At 41.1% G+C, this 25,052-nt stretch overlaps 1 protein-coding gene across 1 annotated transcript in view; it reads right to left on the bottom strand.

The window, feature by feature from the left end:
- The window catches only part of SMARCA2 (SWI/SNF related, matrix associated, actin dependent regulator of chromatin, subfamily a, member 2), a 1,314,671-nt gene that overhangs the window by 605,849 nt on the left and 683,770 nt on the right, over window positions 1–25,052 (bottom strand). Inside the window, exon 20 of the mRNA XM_053702540.1 lies at window positions 779–845. Within this exon, the coding sequence (XP_053558515.1) occupies window positions 779–845 (67 nt within the window). The remainder of the gene's footprint in view (window positions 1–778; window positions 846–25,052) is intronic.

The following is a 25,052-nucleotide window of genomic DNA, read 5'->3' as shown; positions in this document are numbered from 1 at the left end:
GCAAACTCACCTTAATAAACTAAATACGTTATATAACTCGCTCTGCCGCTTTGTGCTACAATGTAACTACAGGACCCACCATTGTGACATGCTAAAAGAACTAAACTGGCTGTCGCTAGAATCCAGACGCACCCTCCATCTTTCCTGCCTTGTCTTTAAGAGCCTTTCTGGGAAGCTCCCACCCTACCTGAGCAGAATGCTCTCCCCTGCTATTCCCACCTCCTATAACCTCCGATCCAATAACAGCACATTATTTAGCTTGCCTCAATACAAAAAAAAAGCAGCTCGATCCTCCTTTTCCTACAGAGCGCCACAATTATGGAATGACCTCCCTCACACTTTAAAAACTTCCCCAAGCCTAAAATCCTTTAAGAGATCCCTCTATACATATCTCAAAACAGAATGCTCCTGTCATGGTTAAATATTTCATACCTGCTCTATGTTAAATGTTTGCATATAATGTGTATTTTTATTATTGTTTTTGTATTTTATTGTACCCTATTGTATCAATGCAATGTTTTGTGATCCCAGGACATACTTGAAAACGAGAGAAATCTCAATGTATCCTTCCTGGTAAAATATTTTATAAATAAATAAATAAATAAATAACAATTAAGGTAATTAACAATTTTGCTAAGCATTTGTACATATAAGGGTAATTAGGTTTATGATTAGCTTCCACAGTGCATTAAAACAGAGGGAATAAAAACATTGGAAGATGATGAAATGGAAGTCAAAACATATTCTACAATAAAAGTACAAAATAAAGATGGCAAACCTTGTAAGCAATTTTCACCACAGAAGGAGCCCATTTATCAAATTCGTACTGCCAGTTGGACAATGTACTAAAAAAAAAGAGAAAAATAAATAATTATTTTTTTTAAAAAAAAAGTAAGATTTTTTTATTTTTATACAAAAGTATAAATTTTTATTAAAAAGTGAAATATATATATAAAAAAATAGTGTAAGCAGGACAGCGCAGAAAGTTTAAGCTCTAGATATTAAAGTAAGGAAATGGAGATTTTCAACAACAACTTCACAAACATGCCTATTTACTTGAATTCTAGCAGTGTTTGTCAACTAAAACTAAAGCTGTCAAAATGAACACTTTATGCAAGGTATTATAATCAATCCATATCTAATTACTGGTCCTTTGTAAAAAAAAAACAAAAAAAAAAACAAAAAACAGAATTTATGCTTACCTGATAAATTACTTTCTCCAACGGTGTGTCCGGTCCACGGCGTCATCCTTACTTGTGGGAATATCTCTTCCCCAACAGGAAATGGCAAAGAGTCCCAGCAAAGCTGGCCATATAGTCCCTCCTAGGCTCCGCCCACCCCAGTCATTCGACCGACGGACAGGAGGAAAATATATAGGAGAAACCATATGGTACCGTGGTGACTGTAGTTAGAGAAAATAATTCCTCAGACCTGATTAAAAAACCAGGGCGGGCCGTGGACCAGACACACCGTTGGAGAAAGTAATTTATCAGGTAAGCATAAATTCTGTTTTCTCCAACATTAGTGAGTCCGGTCCACGGCGTCATCCTTACTTGTGGGAACCAATACCAAAGCTTTAGGACACGGATGAAGGGAGGGAGCAAATCAGGTCACCTAAACGGAAGGCACCACGGCTTGCAAAACCTTTCTCCCAAAAATAGCCTCCGAAGAAGCAAAAGTATCAAATTTGTAAAATTTGGCAAAAGTGTGCAGTGAAGACCAAGTCACTGCCTTACATATCTGGTCAACAGAAGCCTCGTTCTTGAAGGCCCATGTGGAAGCTACAGCCCTAGTGGAGTGAGCTGTAATTCTTTCAGGAGGCTGCCGTCCGGCAGTCTCGTAAGCCAATCGGATGATGCTTTTAAGCCAAAAGGAAAGAGAGGTAGAAGTCGCTTTTTGACCTCTCCTCTTACCAGAATAGACAACAAACAAAGAAGATGTTTGTCTGAAATCTTTTGTAGCCTCTAAATAGAATTTTAGAGCACGGACTACGTCCAAATTGTGTAACAAACGTTCCTTCTTTGAAACTGGATTCGGACATAAAGAAGGAACAACTATCTCCTGGTTAATATTCTTGTTAGAAACAACCTTTGGAAGAAAACCAGGCTTAGTACGCAAAACCACCTTATCTGCATGGAACACCAGATAAGGCGGAGAACACTGCAAAGCAGATAACTCAGAAACTCTTCTAGCAGAAGAAATAGCAACTAAAAACAAAACTTTCCAAGATAGTAACTTAATATCTATGGAATGTAAAGGTTCAAACGGAACCCCTTGAAGAACTGAAAGAACTAGATTTAGACTCCAGGGAGGAGTCAAAGGTCTGTAAACAGGCTTGATCCTAACCAGAGCCTGAACAAATGCTTGAACATCTGGCACAGCTGCCAGTCTTTTGTGTAGTAAGACAGATAAAGCAGAGATCTGTCCCCTTTAGAGAACTTGCAGATAATCCTTTCTCCAAACCTTCTTGTAGAAAGGAGAGAATCTTAGGAATTTTTATCTTATTCCATGGGAATCCTTTGGATTCACACCAACAGATATATTTTTTCCATATCTTATGGTAAATCTTTCTAGTTACTGGTTTTCTGGCCTGAACCAGAGTATCTATCACAGAATCTGAAAACCCACGCTTTGAAAGAATCAAGCGTTCAATCTCCAAGCTGTCAGCTGGAGGGAGACCAGATTTGGATGTTCGAATGGACCCTGAACAAGAAGGTCCTGTCTCAAAGGTAGCTTCCATGGTGGAACCAATGACATATTCACCAGGTCTGCATACCAAGTCCTGCGTGGCCACGCAGGAGCTATCAAGATCACAGAGGCCCTCTCCTGTTTAATCCTGGCTACCAGCCTGGGAATGAGAGGAAACGGTGGAAACACATAAGCTAGGTTGAAGGTCCAAGGTGCTACTAGTGCATCTACTAGAGTCGCCTTGGGATCCCTGGATCTGGACCCGTAACACGGAACCTTGAAGTTCTGACGAGACGCCATCAGATCCATGTCTGGAATGCCCCATAATTGAGTCAGTTGGGCAAAGATCTCCGGATGGAGTTCCCACTCCCCCGGATGGAAAGTCTGACGACTCAGATAATCCGCTTCCCAGTTTTCCACACCTGGGATGTGGATCGCAGATAGATGGCAGGAGTGTTCCTCCGCCCATTGTATTATTTTGGTCACTTCTTTCATCGCCAGGGAACTCCTTGTTCCCCCCTGATGATTGATATACGCAACAGTCGTCATGTTGTCTGATTGGAATCTTATGAATCTGGCCTTTGCTAGTTGAGGCCAAGCCCTGAGAGCATTGAAAATCGCTCTTAGTTCCAGAATGTTTATCGGGAGAAGAGACTCTTCCCGAGACCATAGTCCCTGAGTCTTCAGGGATTCCCAGACCGCGCCCCAGCCCACTAGACTGGCGTCGGTCGTGACAATGACCCACTCTGGTCTGCGGAAGCTCATTCCCTTGGATAGATGGTCCAGGGTCAGCCACCAACGGAGTGAATCTCTGGTCTTCTGATCTACTTGAATCATTGGAGACAAGTCTGTATAGTCCCCATTCCACTGTTTGAGCATGCACAGTTGTAATGGTCTTAGATGAATTCATGCAAAAGGAACTATGTCCATTGCTGCAACCATCAACCCTACTACTTCCATGCACTGAGCTATGGAAGGACGTGGAACAGAATAAAGAACTTGACAAGCGCTTAGAAGCTTTGATTTTCTGACCTCTGTCAGAAAAATCCTCATTTCTAAGGAATCTATTATTGTTCCCAAGAAGGGAACTCTTGTTGACGGAGACAGAGAACTTTTTTCTACGTTCACCTTCCATCCGTGCGATCTGAGAAAGGCCAGAACAATGTCTGTGTGAGCCTTTGCTTTTGACAGGGACGACATTTGTATTAGAATGTCGTCCAGGTATGGTACTACTGCAATGCCCCTCGGCCTTAGAACCGCTAGAAGGGACCCGAGTACCTTTGTGAAAATCCTTGGAGCAGTGGCTAACCCGAATGGAAGGGCCACAAACTGGTAATGTTTGTCCAGAAAGGCGAACCTTAGGAACTGATGATGTTCTTTGTGGATAGGAATATGTAGGTACGCATCCTTTAGATCCATGGTAGTCATAAATTGACCTTCCTGGATAGTGGGTAGAATCGTTCGAATGGTTTCCATTTTGAACGATGGTACCCTGAGAAATTTGTTTAGGATCTTCAGATCCAAAATTGGTCTGAATCTTCCCTCTTTTTTGGGAACTACGAACAGATTTGAATAAAATCCCATTCCCTGTTCTTTTATTGGGACAGGGTGTATCACTCCCATTTTTAACAGGTCTTCTACACAATGTAAGAACGCCTGTCTCTTTATTTGGTTTAAGGATAAGTGAGACATGTGGAACCTTCCCCTTGGGGGTAGTTCCCTGAATTCCAGAAGATAACCCTGAGAAACTATTTCTAGTGCCCAGGGATCCTGAACATCTCTTGCCCAAGCCTGAGCAAAGAGAGAGAGTCTGCCCCCTACTAGATCTGGTCCCGGATCGGGGGCTACTCCTTCATGCTGTCTTGTTAGCAGCAGCAGGCTTCTTGACCTGCTTACCCTTGTTCCAGCCCTGCATAGGTTTCCAGGCTGGTTTGGGCTGTGAGGCATTACCCTCTTGCTTAGAGGATGCAGAATTCGAGGCCGGTCCGTTCCTGAAATTGCGAAAGGAACGAAAATTAGACTTATTCTTGGCCTTGAACGGCCTATCTTGTGGAAGGGCGTGGCCCTTTCCTCCAGTGATGTCTGAGATAATCTCTTTCAATTCTGGTCCGAAGAGAGTTTTACCTTTGAAAGGGATGTTAAGCAATTTTGTCTTGGATGATATATCCGCTGACCAAGACTTTAGCCAAAGCGCTCTACGCGCCACAATTGCAAACCCTGAATTTTTCGACGCTAATTTAGCTAATTGCAAGGCGGCATCTAAAATAAAAGAGTTAGCCAACTTAAGTGCGTGAACTCTGTCCATAACCTCCTCATATGGAGTCTCTCTACCGAGCGACTTTTCTAGTTCCTCGAACCAGAACCACGCTGCAGTAGTGACAGGAACAATGCACGAAATGGGTTGTAGAAGGTAACCTTGCTGTACAAAATTTTTTTTAAGCAAACCTTCCAATTTTTTATCCATAGGATCTTTGAAAGCACAACTATCCTCGATAGGAATAGTAGTACGCTTGTTTAAAGTAGAAACTGCCCCCTCGACCTTAGGGACTGTCTGCCATAAGTCCTTTCTGGGGTCGACCATAGGAAATAATTTCTTAAATATAGGAGGGGGAACAAAAGGTATGCCGGGCTTCTCCCACTCCTTATTCACTATGTCCGCCACCCGCTTGGGTATAGGAAAAGCGTCGGGGTGCACCGGAACCTCTAGGAACTTGTCCATTTTGCATAATTTCTCTGGAATGACCAAGTTGTCACAATCATCCAGAGTAGATAACACCTCCTTAAGCAGTGCGCGGAGATGTTCTAATTTAAATTTAAATGTCACAACATCAGGTTCAGCTTGTTGAGAAATTTTTCCTGAATCTGAAATTTCCCCATCTGACAAAACCTCCCTCATGGCCACTTCAGATTGGTGTGAGGGTATGACAGAACAATTATCATCAGCGCCCTCCTGCTCTTCAGTGTTTAAGACAGAGCAATCGCGCTTTCTCTGATATGCAGGCATTTTGGATAAAATATTTGCTATGGAGTTATCCATTACAGCCGTCAATTGTTGCATGGTAATAAGCATTGGCGCGCTAGAAGTACTAGGGGCCTCCTGCGTGGGCAAAACTGGTGTAGACACAGTAGGAGATGATGTAGTATCATGTCTACTCCCCTCATCTGAGGAATCATCTTGGGCAATTTCATTATCTGTGGCAGTACTGTCCTTACTTTGTTTGGACGCTATGGCACAATTATCACACAAATTTAAATGGGGAGACACATTGGCTTTCATACATAAAGAACATAGCTTATCCGAAGGCACAGACATGTTAAACAGGCTTAAACTTGTTAATAAGCACAAAAACCGTTTTAAAACAAAACCGTTACTGTCTCTTTAAATTTAAACAGAAACACTTTATTACTGAATATGTGAAAAACTATGAAAAAATTGTTCAAAAATTACCAAAATTTCACCACAGTGTCTTAAAGCATTAAGAGTATTGCACACCAAATTTCAGAGCTTTAACCCTTAAAATAACGGAACCGGAGCCGTTTACAAATTTAACCCCTATACAGTCCCAGCTACAGCTTTTGCTGAGATCTAACCAAGCCCAGAGGGGAATACGATACCAAATGACGCCTTCTAGAAACTTTTCCAGCTATTTTCAGGTCCTCACACATGCATCTGCATGTCTTGCTCTCAAAAACAACTGCGCAGTAATGGCGCGAAAATGAGGCTCAGCCTACAACTGGGAAGGCCCTCCCTGACTGGAAAAGGTGTCTAACATAGTGCCTGCCGTTAAAAAACGTTCCCCAAGCTTATAAATGTGAAATATCATCATAAACATGAATAAAATGCCCAAATAAAGCAATCGATTTAGCCCATAAAAGTGTCTACCAGTTTTATAGCCCATATTAAGCCCTTTATTCTGTTTGAGACTAAGAAAATGGCTTACCTATCCCCATGAGGGGAAAAATGACAGCCTTCCAGCATTACACAGTCTTGTTAGAAATATGGCTAGTCATACCTTAAGCAGAAAAGTCTGCTAACTGTTTCCCCCAACTGAAGTTACTTCATCTCAACAGTCCTATGTGGAAACAGCAATCGATTTTAGTTACTGTCTGCTAAAATCATCTTCCTCTCACAAACAGAACTCTTCATCTTTTTCTGTTTCAGAGTAAATAGTACATACCAGCACTATTTTAAAATAACAAACACTTGATAGAAGAATAAAAAACTACATTTAAACACCAAAAACTCTTAACCATCTCCGTGGAGATGTTGCCTGTGCAACGGCAAAGAGAATGACTGGGGTGGGCGGAGCCTAGGAGGGACTATATGGCCAGCTTTGCTGGGACTCTTTGCCATTTCCTGTTGGGGAAGAGATATTCCCACAAGTAAGGATGACGCCGTGGACCGGACACACCAATGTTGGAGAAAAGCAGGGCTATCTTATTGTTTTTTTTTATGAAACTTGGTTTTATTTAATTTTAAAATAAAGACAAATTATATACCACAACAGTTAAATCTGTATTGCATGTTCAAACCTTAAAGGTATAGGAAAGTCAAAATTAAACTTGCATGATTCCGAAAGAAGATGTCATTTTAAGACACTTTTAAATTCACTTCTATTTTCAAATGGTCTTTGTTTTCTTGGTAACCCTTGTTGAAAAAAAATATGCGCATATCCAACACTAGAGGGAGCTGCTGATAATTGGTGCCTGCACACATTTGTATTTTGTGATTGGCTGACTAGATGTGGTTCATCCTGCTGCCAGTAGTGCAATGGTGTTCCTTCAGCAAAGGATAACAAGAGAATGAAGCACATTTGATAATGAAAGTAAATTAGAAAGTTGTTTAAAATTGAATGTTATGAAAGAAAACTTTGGGGTTTCCTATCCCTTTAATACCATAAATAAAAACAGGTAAATAAACCTTTACTCCAGTAGTATATCATGAGTTTGGAAGTTCTAGAGCACTGTTAATTTTGTCATAGCTTTCATCAGCTGCATGTTTTCAGTAACAAAAACTAAACGATAACTAAATAAAAACTAAGCTAAAAGGACAAAAACTATGACGAAAAACCATTGCAATTTTTGTCAATGAACAAAAACACAATGAAAATTTTAGGGAAGGAGCTAAGAAGGAACTTTACTGTTGCTGTAATAAATTGCTTCACAGTGAATCGTTTAAAAATTGATCCGGTGATGCATGCAGTAACTTCAGCACCAGACCCATTTTACAACGTTCCCTGTACTGTGATGAAGCAGGAAGGGCAGGCTGCGGCCATCTTTGTAAAGTCACCAACTGCCAGTACTACGTGTACCATCAGCACCTGTACTATACTGTATGCACTGTCACTGTGCAGGGTGTTGCTAGGCAGCAAAGTAATGCTAATGCTGCCCGCCTGGCGCCCACCTGGCCCTCAATCATCTTTGGGAAACTATAATTCCCAGAGTTAACCAACATGACAATGCCAATACTTGTTCAATATACGCATGTGCACTGGGCAATGCTCTTGCAGACAGGACAGGAGCGGGAACATTTGAATGAGGGGGCTGAGCCGGTGCAACACGGTTGGAATGCAACACTTATTGGCATTTGCTTGAGGGGAATTAGGGTAAGTTCCCACAGTATGAGCTGTGAGGTAAGACAGACTTGAAAAGAACACTGAAATGTTGCTGGTATTGGGGGTGGGAGGTCAAGGCATACACTGTAAAGTGTGGTCAGAAAGCTTGGAGGTGAGCACAAATCTTTGTGACAGAAAGAGCTGCTGTATATCAAGCTTTCTGACTTCAAGCATTAGTACAGCTGCCATTTGTTTCCCAGAAATTGGTCTAAATTGATATTTGATTGTATATACCTCTGCTGCATTTTGTACTACTTTTGCCTCCTCTCAAATTGCTTCTAAAATCCCTTATACCTTGCCAGTCCTACATAATTTGCCCCAGAAGCTGTAAAAATATTAGAATATACTAGAATATACTCTTCATTCTCTTGCTTCCTTCTCTTGCTATCTGTATTTAAAAAGCAGGAATGTAAAGCTTAGGAGCCGGTTCCACACACTAATGGCATTGTAGCCTGTGCACTTTATCTTTGCATGTATTTGAGGATTAGAACTGTTGAAATAATAATCTGTGGACAATCAATTGATTCTTCCTATAGAAATAAGCATAACCCATGAGTATGGGTTTAAGTTATGCTGTGCCTGTGCTAGTTGCAGAAACTTTTTGTTGTGTTGAGGTACTTGATAGAGAGAACTGTTAAAGTTTTTATAATTGGGTAATATGTGTAATGGGGTTATAGCCAATACAGTTTACAGTTAGTTTGTTTTTATATTTTAAAGTTGCACTTCTGTTTGTTTATAAAACTTGGTTTTATTTAATTTCAAGTTTAATAAAGATGTTGTATATCACAACGGCTAAATCTGTGTCTGTATTGCATGTTTAAACCTAAAAGTGATGGTAAATCCAAGCGTAAGAGAGGGTAACGTCACCTCTCAGCCAAATAGCGTTCTGCTGTGGGCTGCCTTTAGCAGCTCAGCGCAGCGAACGCTGCTAACAAATAAAGGGGCTTCAGATGGCTAAAATGAATAAACTGTCACAAACACTCCGGACAACCTCTACACCTCAGCTTAGCTTTGCTGAGGTGCCTACCTGCCTTGCTGACACGGAAGTGTAAATCCTGCTAGAAGAAGTCCGGACTCAACTTATACTACTGTAAAACGCAGTCCGGCAACCGTAGCAGTGCTTACAAAGCTGCAATGACACTGTCTCCCCTCCAGAACACAGGAAGTAAAGGGGAAAAGGCGCGCAACAGAAACTTGCCGCCTCAGCTAGCCCCGCCCATCGTGAGCATATCAAAATTAACCTCCCGGTCGGCAAAATGTACTCTGAAGTAAAGCCGCTGGGAGTAAGTAAAAACATACCACACATTGAGCCAATATCTCCTCGTCCCCAATGCCTGCAAATACTGCCCTTTTAAACATTATCCCCTAATTCCATAGTAGAATGTCTCATCATGTGTCCCATCCAAATGATATTAAAGTGCCATATTTTTCCTGCATAGTCCCAGAAAAATAAAATCAGCACTTACCTCCATAAAATCTGCCAGGCAGTACGGCAGCTGACTAGGCTTGAGAGGCATGTTCCCTCACATGGACCTGTGGAAGAAAAACAAAGACTGAGTAATCTTACTCAGGCTTTCAATGTTAGGGCAGCATTAAATACATGGGAGGCGGAGTGAGGATTGTACCCCGCAAGTTCCCATTGCTTAAAAGCCACCACTGCTCTACTGAAGAGACTGACATGGGCTATGGCTACACCCCAGGACAAAGCAGAACAAACTTGCACTGTTGAAAAAAAACTAAATCTTGATTGAAGAATATTCTTCCAAACACCTAAACTTTACCACCTCCTTGCTCTTAACGTAGGCAAAGATAATGACTGGGGTTGGAGGGAAGGGAGGTGATATTTAACAGCTTTGCTGTGGTGCTCTTTGCCGCCTCCTGCTGGGCAGTAGTGATATTCCCAATAGTAATTAGAGATGATCCGTGGACTCACTGTGTCATTAGAAAGAAACTAAAATGGCATTTAGTCAAAAGACTAAATCGAAATTTGAACACTGACTTCTAGTAGCATAAAAAAATGCTTATCTGATAAATTATTTCATAGTGGTGAGAGTCAACAAGCAATCACATGTGGAACTCCTGTCCACTACGAGGAGGCAAAAATACAGAAACATACAAGAGCTTTTAGTCCCTCCCGCCACCCTGTATAGCTCAGTATAGTGTACAGCCAAGAAAAGAGAGTAACAAAAAGGCAAGGGCAAAGCAGGGTAAATGAGGTGCAAACTAGAGCTGCCATCACCAAAAAAAAATAAAAAAATGGGCGGGTCTCAGACTCTTACCACCATGAAAGAAATTAATTTATCAGGTAAGCATACATTTTGTTTTCTTTCATAGGGAGGTGAGAGTCCATCACATCTAATACCCAAGCTGTGAAGTCCACAAAAATACAATAAAGGGCAGGACAAAAAGTTAAGGAAGATGCCTCTATTGCCTGATCATACTGAAAAGGGTGCAAGTTAAATCAAGGGAACGGCACCTGAAGCAGCCACTATCAAAACAACAACTTCCATGTATTGAGCCACAGATGGGTGAGATAAAATCTGTAGTTTTTCACAAGCTCCTCCTTTGCAACTTTGTTGTGTTGATTGTGGAAATAACTGCATCTAACCCAGGGCTAAAATTAATCTTCCCTTGAAAAGAAAAAAAAGAAACCATGACCGCAAATCAATATCGCAGACAAAGAACCCTTCTGATTAAAAAAGCTAAAGCCATATTGTTTGCATTAATACAGATAATTTAAACAATTGCGCAGATGAAGGAATTTGCTATTTGAATTAGCTTGATACAGTCTTGAATTTCCTCCACAGAAATCTCTTTGAAACCAATTCAAATAAAGAAGGTCAGACTAAAGCGTAATAGCACCCACTGCGTACACAACAAACAGCTGGTATAATGAAAAAAACAGCTTGTTGTAAAGCCTCAAACATTCTGTCAATAAAGGACCAGTATATACAGATTTGCAAAAGCAACAAATGCATGATAAAATGTATCATGCGGCAAAAAAATTGAAATGTGGTGGGCGGGGCTTACAAAATCATAAGACCAAAGTAATTTAAATAAAATTCTAAATAAAGTCATATATTTTAATACACTTAGGCAGCAAATCAAACACAAGCTCAAACCACTGTTATGGCTATGTGAGCTCTGTATTTACTTAACCTTTGCAGAGACATTGCTAAATATTTTTATCTTAATTGGACATTTAATAATAAATTCTTTAAAACTGCTCTCTGCATTCCCCATTAATATTCTAGATTCTGGCCTTTAAAGTCAGCAAAAATGCACAGTAGCACACTACATAGCATACACTTATACATGCAGATACACACACACTACATAGCATACACTTACACATGCAGATACACACACACTACATAGAATACACTTATACATGCAGATACACACACACTACATAGCATACACTTACACATGCAGATACACACACACTACATAGCATACACTTACACATGCAGATACACACACACTACATAGCATACACTTATACAGGCTGATACACAGACACTACATAGTATACACTTATACATGCAGATACACACACATTACATAGCATACACTTATACATGCAGCATACACTTATACATGCAGATACAAAGACACTACATAGTATACACTTATACATGGAGATACACACTTATACATGCAGATACAAAGACACTACATAGTATACACTTATACATGCAGATACACACTTATACATGCAGATACACATACACACACTACATAGCTTACATTTATACATGCAGACACACACACACTACATAGCATACACTTATACATGCAGATACAGACACTACATAGCATACACTTATACATGCAGATACACATACACACACTACATAGCTTACATTTATACATGCAGACACACACACCCTACATAGCATAAACTTATACATACAGATACACACACATAGTTATGGATACAGATAGACACACACACTAAATCATATATGGGTATCTGTAATTCATTGTATGGGGTCCTGGGGTTGGCAAGCACATTAGCTGGCAGTCTGCGGCTGCCACTGTTCGTTACCCTGGTATTAGCACTGCTCATTGTATAAAACTGCAGGCATGCTAGTATTATCACCAGGGGATAGACATCATCACTACCAGAGGTAGGTTAGAGAGGTCACCATTACCCGTGGTCAGAGTGTATACAGCCTTCTTACTCCTGCTTAACCCACACACCATTCCTTTTCCACAGGGAATCTAACAGGTATCTAACCCTGTGAGAGCAAAGCCAGCTGCTTCTGAGTATGGGCCCAATAGAAAAAGATTTTTTTTTTTAAAGCATGGGGCAAATCGGGACAGATGGCTAGCAACCCGGGGCACGGGGACAGACCCCTAAAATCGTGACTGTCCCGCGAAAATCGGGACAGTTGGGGGGTATGCAATGAATAAGGTTCAGTGAAATGTGGAATAAAAAATACAACAGTAAACAAAAAAAAGGCAAATAAACAATTTGATAAGTGAGCAGCAATAGTTACAATAATAGGTATATTTATTTAAAACAATGCTGAAAGCTCGCAAATTAATGTAAATTAATTACGTAAAAAAAATCGACTTACATTAAAGTGACATAAGTAATTTAAAAGACCTACGCTAGAAGAAATCCCTCCTTTGTGCAACAAATATATAATAATAAAAGTGATAATGAGCAATCTTTCACTAACATAAAAATGTCTTTTACACCCAAGCTCTGGATATGATGAATTAATCTCACCCACTGTTAATATGGCCACTGCTACAGAGTGCAGAGCGCAGTAAGAGGAGGCAGGCGCTACAGTGCTAGTGACAGTAAAAAAAAAAAAAAACAACATTTATGCTTACCTGATACATTTCTTTCTTTCTGGATATGGAGAGTCCATGACGTCATCAAGTACGAGTGGGAATATCACTCCGGGCCAGCAGGAGGAGGTAAAGATCACAACAGCAAATTTTTTAAGTTTCACTACCCTACCCATAATCTCCAGTCATTCGACCAAAGGGTGCCTGAAGTTTAGTCAAAAAATAACTGTCTTAAATTAAGGGTGGGGTCGTAGACTCTCCATATCCGGAAAGGAATTTATTAGGTAAGCATAAATTTTGTTTTCTTTCCTAAGGTATGGAGAGTCCACGGTGTCATCAATTATTAGTGGGAACCAATACCCAAGCTAGAGGACAGATGACTAGGGAGGGAGAACAAGACAGGCAGACCTAAACAACAGGCACCACCACTTGAAGAACACGTCTCCAAAAAGAAACCTCAGCCAAGGCAAAAGCATCAAATTTGTAAAATTTGGTAAAAGTACACAGAGAGGACCAAGCTACAGCCTTGCAAATCTGTTCCACAGAAGCTTCATTATTGAAAGCCCAAGAAGATAAGACAGCCCTTGTGTAATGAGCTGTATTTCTCTCAGGAGGCTGCTGACTAGCAGTCTCATAAGCGAAACAAATTATACTTCTCAACCAGAGGGAAAGAAAAGTAGCAGTAGCCTTCTGGCCTTTACGCTTTCCAAAGAAACAAACAAACAGGACAAAGGACTTGCGAAAATCCGTAGTCACCTGAAGGAGAAATGTAGAGCACTCACAACATCCAAGTTGTGCAACAAATGTTCCTTATGAGAAGAAAGATTAGGACATAGAGAAGGAACAACAATTTCCTGATTAATATTTCTATCCGAAAAGACTATAGGAAGAAAACCCAACTTAGGACGAAGAATCACCTTATCAGCATGAAAGATAAGGTAAAACAAAACACACTGCAAAGCTGAGAGTTACGAGAGTCTCCGAGCAGAAGCGATAGCAATAAGAAACAAAAACTTCTATGATAACAACTAAATGGCTATGGAATGCAATGGCTCAAACGGAGCCTGCTGCAAAACTTAAAGAACAAGGTTAAGGCTCCACAGAGGAGCAACAGATTTAAAAACAGGCCTGATTCTGACCAGGGCCTGACAAAAAGATTAAACGTCTGGCACAACCGCCAGACGCTTGTGTAACAAAAAATATAATGCAGAAATCTGACCCCTCAGAGAACTGACTGACAATCCTATCTCCAGACCTTCCTGGAGAAAAGACACACTCCTAGGAATCCTGACCCTACTCCAAGAGTAGCCTTTGGATTCACATCAATAAAGGTACTTAGCCATACCCTATGGTAAATTATCCTAGTAACAAACTTGCGAGCCTGGATTATGGTCTCAAAGACAGAGAAGTAAGTGTTTAAACTTCAAGCGGTCAGCTTTAGAGAAACAATTTGGCTGAAGGAATGGACCCTGAATTAGAATGTCCTTCCTCAGAGACAACCTCCAAGGTGGAAGAGATGACATCTTCACTAGGTCTGCATACCAGATCCTGCGAAGTCATGCAGGAGCTATTAGAATTCCAAATGCTCTCTCCTGTTTGACACGAGCAATGACTCGTGGAAGGAGAGCAAACGGAGGAAACAGGTATGTTAGACTGAAAAACCAAGGAACTGCCAGAGCATTGATCAGAGTGGCCTGCGGATCTCTTGACCTTGAACCGTACCTAGGAACCTTGGCGTTCTGCTGAGACACCATCCGATCTAACTCCGGCATCCCCCATTTGAGGGTTAACCTGAACTCCTCCGGATGGAGAGCCCACTCTCCGGGAAGAAATGTCTGTATGCTCAGGAAATTCACTTTTGGAATGTGGATGGCAGATAGACAAGAATTGTGAGCTTCCACCCACAGAATAAACTGAAACCCCCTAATTCATGGCTAAAGAACTCTGAGTTCCTCCCTGGTGGTTGATGTAAGCCACTGAGGTAAAGTAGTCCGACTGTAACCTGATAAGCCAGGCTAAGGACAACTGAGGCCAAGCCATGAGAGCAGACTCCTCCCGAGTCTATAGTCCCTGCGCCCTAAACGAATCCCAGACTGCTTCCTATTTTTATGGGATTTGGCTAACGCTGGTTTTACAAGTCTTGGAGAAAGTGAGCGGTACACCCTCTACCTCCAAGACTCCTACCGCATATAAAAGTCAGTAGTTAAGAGTTTTATGGGCTAACGCCGGAACATAAAACTACAAAGTACACTAACACCCATAAACTACCTATGAACCCCTAAACCGAGCCCCCCCCCCCCCCCACATCGCAAACACTATAATAAAATTATTTAACTCCTAATCTGCCGACCGGACATCGCCGTCACCTACATTATACCTATGAACCCCTAATCTGCTGCTCCTAACATCGCCGACACCTACATTATATTTATTAACCCCTAATCTGCTGCCCCCAATGTCCCCGCCACCTAACTACACTTATTAACCCCTAATCTGCCAACCGGACATTGCCGCCACTATAATAAATGTATTAACCCCTAAACCGCCGCACTCCCACCTCGCAAACACTAGTTACATTTTTATTAACCCCTAATCTGCCCCCCCCAACGTCGCCGACACCTACCTACAATTATTAACCCCTAATCTGCCGTCCCCAACGTCGCCGCTACTATATTAAATGTATTAACCCCTAAACCTAAGTCTAACCCTAACCCTAACACCCCCCTAACTTAAATCTATTTTTAATACATCTAAATAAAATTACTACAATTCACTAAATTATTCCTAAAATAAATCCTAACCTAAGTTACAAATACACCTAACACTACACTATCAATAAATTAATTAAATAAATTAACTACAATTATCTAAAATAAAATACAATTAAATAAACTAAACTATAGTACAAAAAAACCCACTAAATAACAAAAAAGAAAAAAATATTACAAGAAGTTTAATCTAATTACACCTAATCTAATCCCCCTAATAAAATAAAAACGCCCCCCAAAATAATAAAATTCCCTATCCTAAACTAAATTACAAATAGCCCTTAAAGGGACATGCCACCCACATTTTTTCTTTTATGATTCAGAAAGAGAATGCAATTTTAAACATCTTTCTAATTTACTTATATTATCTAATTTGTTTTATTCTCTTGATATTCTTTGATGAAAAGCATATCTAGATATGCTCACTAGCTGCTGATTGGTTGCTGCACATAGAAGCCCTGTGTGATTGGCTCACCATGTGCATTGCTTTTTCTTCAACTAAGGATATTTAAAAAATGAAGCAAAATAAATAATGGAAGTAAATTGTAATGCTGTTTAAATTTCTATTCTCTATCTGAATCATGAAAGAAATATTTTGGGTTTAGTGGCCCTTTAAAAGGGTGTTTTGCAGGGCATTGCCCCAAAGTAATCAGCTCTTTTACCAGCCCTTAAAAGGGCTTTTTGCGGGGCATTGCCCCAAAGTAATAGAATTGACCTTGCATGCTATTGGCTGATCCAATCAGCCAATCAAATTGAACTTCAATCCGATTGGCTGATTAAATCAACCAATCTGATTTTTCCTACCTTAATTCCGATTGGCTTATAGAATCCTATCAGCCAATCGGAATTCGAGGGACGCCATCTTGGATGACGTCATTTAAAGGAACCTTCATTCAGTGTTAGGACATCGGAAGAAGAGGATGGCTCTGCGTCGGCTGGATTGAAGATGGACCTGCTCCGCTCCGATTGATTGAAGATAGAAGATGCCGCTTGGATGAAGACTTCTGCCGCTTGGAGGACCTCTTCTGCCCGGATTTGATGAAGATTTCTGCCCGGATTCGATGAAGACTTCTGGCCGGATCGGATGAAGACTTGTGCCGGTCCGGATGTCCTCTTCTGCCCCATCGGTGCCCGGCTGGCTGAAGACGGCTCAAGGAAGGGTGATCTTCAATGGGGTAGTGTTAGTTTTTTTTAAGGGGGGATCGGGTGGGTTTTAGAGTAGGGGTGTGTGAGTGGTAGGTTGTAATGTTGGCCCTTTTAAGGGCTATTTGTAATTTAGTTTAGGAAATGTTATTATTTTGGGGGGCGTTTTTATTTTATTAGGGGGATTAGATTAGGTGCAATTAGATTGAACTTCTTGTAATTTTTTTTATTTTTTGTAATTTAGTGGGGGGGTTTTTGTACTATAGTTTAGTTTATTTAATTGTATTTTATTTTAGATAATTGTAGTTAATTTATTGATAGTGTAGTGTTAGGTGTATTTGTAACTTAGGTTAGGATTTATTTTACAGGTAATTTTGTAATTATTTTAACTAGGTAGCTATTAAATAGCTATTGTACCTAGTTAAAATAAATACAAAGTTGCCTGTAAAAACAGAATTTATGTTTACCTGATAAATTACTTTCTCCAACGGTGTGTCCGGTCCACGGCGTCATCCTTACTTGTGGGATATTCTCTTCCCCAACAGGAAATGGCAAAGAGCCCAGCAAAGCTGGTCACATGATCCCTCCTAGGCTCCGCCTTCCCCAGTCATTCGACCGACGTAAAGGAGGAATATTTGCATAGGAGAAATCATATGATACCGTGGTGACTGTAGTTAAAGAAAATAAATTATCAGACCTGATTAAAAAACCAGGGCGGGCCGTGGACCGGACACACCGTTGGAGAAAGTAATTTATCAGGTAAACATAAATTCTGTTTTGTCCAACATAGGTGTGTCCGGTCCACGGCGTCATCCTTACTTGTGGGAACCAATACCAAAGCTTTAGGACACGGATGAAGGGAGGGAGCAAATCAGGTCACCTAGATGGAAGGCACCACGGCTTGCAAAACCTTTCTCCCAAAAATAGCCTCAGAAGAAGCAAAAGTATCAAATTTGTAAAATTTAGTAAAAGTGTGCAGTGAAGACCAAGTCGCTGCCTTACATATCTGATCAACAGAAGCCTCGTTCTTGAAGGCCCATGTGGAAGCCACGGCCCTAGTGGAATGAGCTGTGATTCTTTCAGGAGGCTGCCGTCCGGCAGTCTCGTAAGCCAATCTGATGATGCTTTTAAGCCAAAAAGAGAGAGAGGTAGAAGTTGCTTTTTGACCTCTCCTTTTACCAGAATAAACATCAAACAAGGAAGATGTTTGTCTAAAATCCTTTGTAGCATCTAAATAGAATTTTAGAGCACGAACTACATCCAAATTGTGCAACAAACGTTCCTTCTTTGAAACTGGATTCGGACACAAAGAAGGCACGACTATCTCCTGGTTAATGTTTTTGTTAGAAACAACTTTCGGAAGAAAACCAGGTTTAGTACGCAAAACCACCTTATCTGCATGGAACACCAGATAAGGAGGAGAACACTGCAGAGCAGATAACTCTGAAACTCTTCTAGCAGAAGAAATTGCAACCAAAAACAAAACTTTCCAAGATAATAACTTAATATCAACGGAATGTAAGGGTTCAAACGGAACCCCCTGAAGAACTGAAAGAACTAAATTGAGACTCCAAGGAGGAGTCAAAGGTTTGTAAACAGGCTTGATTCTAACCAGAGCCTGAACAAAAGCTTGAACATCTGGCACAGCCGCCAGCTTTTTGTGAAGTAACACAGACAAAGCAGAAATCTGTCCCTTCAAAGAACTTGCAGATAATCCTTTCTCCAAACCTTCTTGAAGAAAGGATAGAATCTTAGGAATTTTTATCTTGTCCCAAGGGAATCCTTTAGATTCACACCAACAGATATATTTTTTCCATATTTTATGGTAGATTTTTCTAGTTACAGGCTTTCTGGCCTGAACAAGAGTATCAATGACAGAATCTGAGAACCCTCGCTTTGATAAAATCAAGCGTTCAATCTCCAAGCAGTCAGTTGGAGTGAGACCAGATTCGGATGTTCGAACGGACCTTGAACAAGAAGGTCCCGTCTCAAAGGTAGCTTCCATGGTGGAGCCGATGACATATTCACCAGGTCTGCATACCAAGTCCTGCGTGGCCACGCAGGAGCTATCAAGATCACCGATGCCCTCTCCTGATTGATCCTGGCTACCAGCCTGGGGATGAGAGGAAACGGTGGGAATACATAAGCTAGGTTGAAGGTCCAAGGTGCTACTAGTGCATCTACTAGAGTCGCCTTGGGATCCCTGGATCTGGACCCGTAGCAAGGAACCTTGAAGTTCTGACGAGAGGCCATCAGATCCATGTCTGGAATGCCCCACAACTGAGTAATTTGGGCAAAGATTTCCGGATGGAGTTCCCACTCCCCCGGATGAAATGTCTGACGACTCAGAAAATCCGCTTCCCAATTTTCCACTCCTGGGATGTGGATTGCAGACAAGTGGCAGGAGTGAGTCTCCGCCCATTGAATGATTTTGGTCACTTCTTCCATCGCCAGGGAACTCCTTGTTCCCCCTTGATGGTTGATATACGCAACAGTCGTCATGTTGTCCGATTGAAACCGTATGAATTTGGCCTTTGCTAGCTGAGGCCAAGCCTTGAGAGCATTGAATATCGCTCTCAGTTCCAGAATATTTATCGGGAGAAGAGATTCTTCCCGAGACCAAAGACCCTGAGCTTTCAGGAGTCCCCAGACCGCGCCCCAGCCCACCAGACTGGCGTCGGTCGTGACAATGACCCACTCTGGTCTGCGGAAGCTCATCCCCTGTGACAGGTTGTCCAGGGACAGCCACCAACGGAGTGAATCTCTGGTCCTCTGATCTACTTGTATCGTCGGAGACAAGTCTGTATAATCCCCATTCCACTGACTGAGCATGCACAGTTGTAATGGTCTCAGATGAATTCGCGCAAAAGGAACTATGTCCATTGCCGCGACCATCAAACCTATTACTTCCATGCACTGCGCTATGGAAGGAAGAGGAACAGAATGAAGTACTTGACAAGAGTTTAGAAGTTTTGATTTTCTGGCCTCTGTCAGAAAAATCCTCATTTCTAAGGAGTCTATTATTGTTCCCAAGAAGGGAACTCTTGTTGACGGAGATAGAGAACTTTTTTCTACGTTCACTTTCCACCCGTGAGATCTGAGAAAGGCCAGGACAATGTCCGTAAGAGCCTTTGCTTGTGGAAGGGACGACGCTTGAATCAGAATGTCGTCCAAGCAAGGTACTACTGCAATGCCCCTTGGTCGTAGCACCGCTAGAAGGGACCCCAGTACCTTTGTGAAAATTCTTGGAGCAGTGGCTAATCCGAATGGAAGTGCCACAAACTGGTAATGCTTGTCCAGAAAGGCGAACCTTAGGAACCGATGATGTTCCTTGTGGATAGGAATATGTAGATACGCATCCTTTAAATCCACCGTGGTCATGAATTGACCTTCCTGGATGGAAGGAAGAATTGTTCGAATGGTTTCCATTTTGAACGATGGAACCTTGAGAAACTTGTTTAGGATCTTGAGATCTAAGATTGGTCTGAATGTTCCCTCTTTTTTGGGAACTATGAACAGATTGGAGTAGAACCCCATCCCTTGTTCTCCTAATGGAACAGGATGAATCACTCCCATTTTTAACAGGTCTTCTACACAATGTAAGAATGCCTGTCTTTTTATGTGGTCTGAAGACAATTGAGACCTGTGGAACCTCCCCCTTGGGGGAAGCCCCTTGAATTCCAGAAGATAACCTTGGGAGACTATTTCCAGCGCCCAAGGATCCAGAACATCTCTTGCCCAAGCCTGAGCGAAGAGAGAGAGTCTGCCCCCCACCAGATCCGGTCCTGGATCGGGGGCCAACATCTCATGCTGTCTTGGTAGCAGTGGCAGGTTTCTTGGCCTGCTTACCTTTGTTCCAGCCTTGCATTGGCCTCCAGGCTGGCTTGGCTTGAGAAGTATTACCCTCTTGCTTAGAGGATGTAGCACTTGGGGCTGGTCCGTTTCTGCGAAAGGGACGAAAATTTGGTTTATTCTTAGCCTTGAAAGACCTATCCTGAGGAAGGGCGTGGCCCTTGCCCCCAGTGATATCAGAAATAATCTCTTTCAAGTCAGGGCCAAACAGCGTTTTCCCCTTGAAAGGAATGTTAAGCAATTTGTTCTTGGAAGACGCATCCGCTGACCAAGATTTTAGCCAAAGCGCTCTGCGCGCCACAATAGCAAACCCAGAATTTTTCGCCGCTAATTTAGCCAATTGCAAAGTGGCGTCTAAAGTAAAAGAGTTAGCCAATTTGAGAGCATGAATTCTGTCCAAAATCTCCTCATAAGAAGAATCTTTATTGAGCGCCTTTTCTAGTTCATCGAACCAGAAACACGCTGCTGTAGTGACAGGAACAATGCATGAAATTGGTTGTAGAAGGTAACCTTGCTGAACAAACATCTTTTTAAGCAAACCCTCTAATTTTTTATCCATAGGATCTTTGAAAGCACAACTATCTTCTATGGGGATAGTGGTGCGTTTGTTTAGAGTAGAAACCGCCCCCTCGACCTTGGGGACTGTCTGCCATAAGTCCTTTCTGGGGTCGACCATAGGAAACAATTTCTTAAATATGGGGGGAGGGACGAAAGGTATGCCGGGCCTTTCCCATTCTTTGTTTACAATGTCCGCCACCCGCTTGGGTATAGGAAAAGCTTCGGGGGGCCCCGGGACCTCTAGGAACTTGTCCATCTTACATAATTTCTCTGGAATGACCAAATTCTCACAATCATCCAGAGTAGATAACACCTCCTTAAGCAGAGCGCGGAGATGTTCCAATTTAAATTTGAATGTAATCACATCAGGTTCAGCTTGTTGAGAAATTTTCCCTGAATCTGAAATTTCTCCCTCAGACAAAACCTCCCTGGCCCCCTCAGACTGGTGTAGGGGCACTTCAGAACCAATATCATCAGCGTCCTCATGCTCTTCAGTATTTTCTAAAACAGAGCAGTCGCGCTTTCGCTGATAAGTGGGCATTTTGGCTAAAATGTTTTTGATAGAATTATCCATTACAGCCGTTAATTGTTGCATAGTAAGGAGTATTGGCGCACTAGATGTACTAGGGGCCTCCTGTGTGGGCAAGACTGGCGTAGACGAAGGAGGGGATGATGCAGTACCATGCTTACTCCCCTCACTTGAGGAATCATCTTGGGCATCATTTTCTCTAAATTTTGTGTCACATAAATCACATCTATTTAAATGAGAAGGAACCTTGGCTTCCCCACATACAGAACACAGTCTATCTGATAGTTCAGACATGTTAAACAGGCATAAACTTGATAACAAAGTACAAAAAACGTTTTAAAATAAAACCGTTACTGTCACTTTAAATTTTAAACTGAACACACTTTATTACTGCAAATGTGAAAAAGTATGAAGGAATTGTTCAAATTTCACCAAAATTTCACCACAGTGTCTTAAAGCCTTAAAAGTATTGCACACCAAATTTGAAAGCTTTAACTCTTAAAATAACGGAACCGGAGCAGTTTTTATATTTAACCCCTATACAGTCCCTGGTATCTGCTTTGCTGAGACCCAACCAAGCCCAAAGGGGAATACGATACCAAATGACGCCTTCAGAAAGCTTTTTCTATGTATCTGAGCTCCTCACACATGCATCTGCATGTCTTGCTTCCCAAAAACAACTGCGCAATAGAGGCGCGAAAATGAGGCTCTGCCTATGATTAGGGAAAGCCCCTAGAGAAAAAGGTGTCCAATACAGTGCCTGCCGGTTATTTTACATAATTCCCAAGAATAAAATAACTCCTCAAAGCTATGAAGTATTAAAAATGCTTATATATCAATCGTTTTAGCCCAGAAAATGTCTACCAGTCTTAAAAGCCCTTGTGAAGCCCTTTATTCCTATGTAATAAAAATGGCTTACCGGATCCCATAGGGAAAATGACAGCTTCCAGCATTACCTAGTCTTGTTAGAAATGTGTCATACCTCAAGCAGCAAAAGTCTGCTCACTGTTTCCCCCAACTGAAGTTAATTCCTCTCAACAGTCCTGTGTGGAAACAGCCATCGATTTTAGTAACGGTTGCTAAAATCATTTTCCTCTTACAAACAGAAATCTTCATCTCTTTTCTGTTTCAGAGTAAATAGTACATACCCGCACTATTTTAAAATAACAAACTCTTGATTGAAGAATAAAAACTACATTTAAACACCAAAAAACTCTAAGCCATCTCCGTGGAGATGTTGCCTGTACAACGGCAAAGAGAATGACTGGGGAAGGCGGAGCCTAGGAGGGATCATGTGACCAGCTTTGCTGGGCTCTTTGCCATTTCCTGTTGGGGAAGAGAATATCCCACAAGTAAGGATGACACCGTGGACCGGACACACCTATGTTGGAGAAATAAATATAAATCCTAAAATAGCTACAATGTAAATATTAGTTATATTGTAGATATCTTATGGTTTATTTTATATGTATTTATTTTTAAATAGGAATAATGTATTTAATTATAGTAATTTTATTTAGATTTATTAAAAATAGATTTAAGTTAGGGGGGTGTTAGGGTTAGACTTAGGTTTAGGGGTTAATACATTTAATATAGTAGCGGCGACGTTGGGGGGCGGCAGATTAGGGGGTTAATAAATATAATGTAGGTGTCGGCGATGTTAGGGGCAGCAGATTAGGGGTTCATAGGTATAATGTAGGTGGCGGCGGTTACCGGAGCGGCAGATTAGGGATTAATAATATAATGCAGGTGGCGAGGATGTCGGGGAAGGCAGATTAGGGGTTAATAAGTGTAAGGTTAGGGGTGTTTAGACTCTGGGTTCATGTTAGGGTGTTAGGTGTAGACATAGAAAGTGTTTTCCCATAGGAAACAATGGGGCTGCGTTAGGAGCTGAACGCTGCTTTTTTGCAGGTGTTAGGTTTTTTTTTCAGCCAGCTCAGCCCCATTGTATCCTATGGGGAAATTGTGCACGAGCACGTTTTTCCATCTTACCGCTACCGTAAGCAACGCTGGTATTACAGGTAGAAGTGGCGCTAAATTTGCTCAACGCTCACTTTTCTGAGGCTAACGCAGCCATTCAGAAAATTTGTAATACCAGCGTTGTTTAAAGTGAGCGCTGGAAAAAAAAGGAGCGTTAGCAACGTTAGTCTTTACCGGCAAAACTTGTAATCTAGCCGTTTATTTTTTAAAATCTTATATAAACATGAGGGACAGAATTGCCTAGTAAAACAATTTGGGCCTCAGGACACGATAAACATTTATTCATAGAAACAGACCCCTGTTCCCAGCTCATGATAAAAATGTTCCCAATTTACTGAACTTAATTTATTAAAGCCTTTTCTAGACCAATAAATATGCACTTTCACTTTAAAGGGACAGTAAACACCAAAAATGTTATTGTTTAAAAAAAAAAGATAATCCCTTTATTTACCATTCCTCAGTTTTGCATAACCAACACTGTTATAGAAATATACTTTTTACCTCTGTAATTACCTTGTATCTAAGCTTTTGCTGACTGCCTCCTTACCTCAGATCTTTTGACAGACTTGCATTTTAGGCAATTTGTGCTGATTCTTAAATAACTTTACTTGTGTGAGCACAGTGTTATCTATATGAAACACATTAACTAATGCCCTCTAGCTGTGTAAAACTGTTAAATGCATTTAGACGAAAGTAGGCCTTCAAGGGCTTAGAAATTAGCATATGAGACTACTTAGGTTTAGCTTTCAACTAAGAATAACAAGAGATCAAAGCAAATTTGATGATAAAAGTACATTAGAAAGTTGTTTAAAATGACATGCTCTATCTGAATCATAAAAGTTTAATTTGAACTTTACTGTCCCTTTAAATATTCAATGATCATTTTTACTAAGATCTCTATAGTAAATAATGCAAAACTGTACTTTAAGCAAAGTTTTCTTCCAGGTTGAATAAAAAATAACTACACACTTAGACGATAAAAGATCCATTAAAAAAAACAAATCTCGGGGGCGTGACTGAGCAGTGAACGAGTATGGCCACAATTCCAGGAGCTCTGGGAGATAGATAGGATATCCACTGAATATCTTCATTAAGTGGCACCATCCACATCAT

The sequence above is a fragment of the Bombina bombina genome, chromosome 2 (assembly GCF_027579735.1).
Source record: "Bombina bombina isolate aBomBom1 chromosome 2, aBomBom1.pri, whole genome shotgun sequence".
Taxonomy (NCBI): domain Eukaryota; kingdom Metazoa; phylum Chordata; class Amphibia; order Anura; family Bombinatoridae; genus Bombina; species Bombina bombina.
This window is presented reverse-complemented; position numbering and strand designations above follow the sequence as displayed.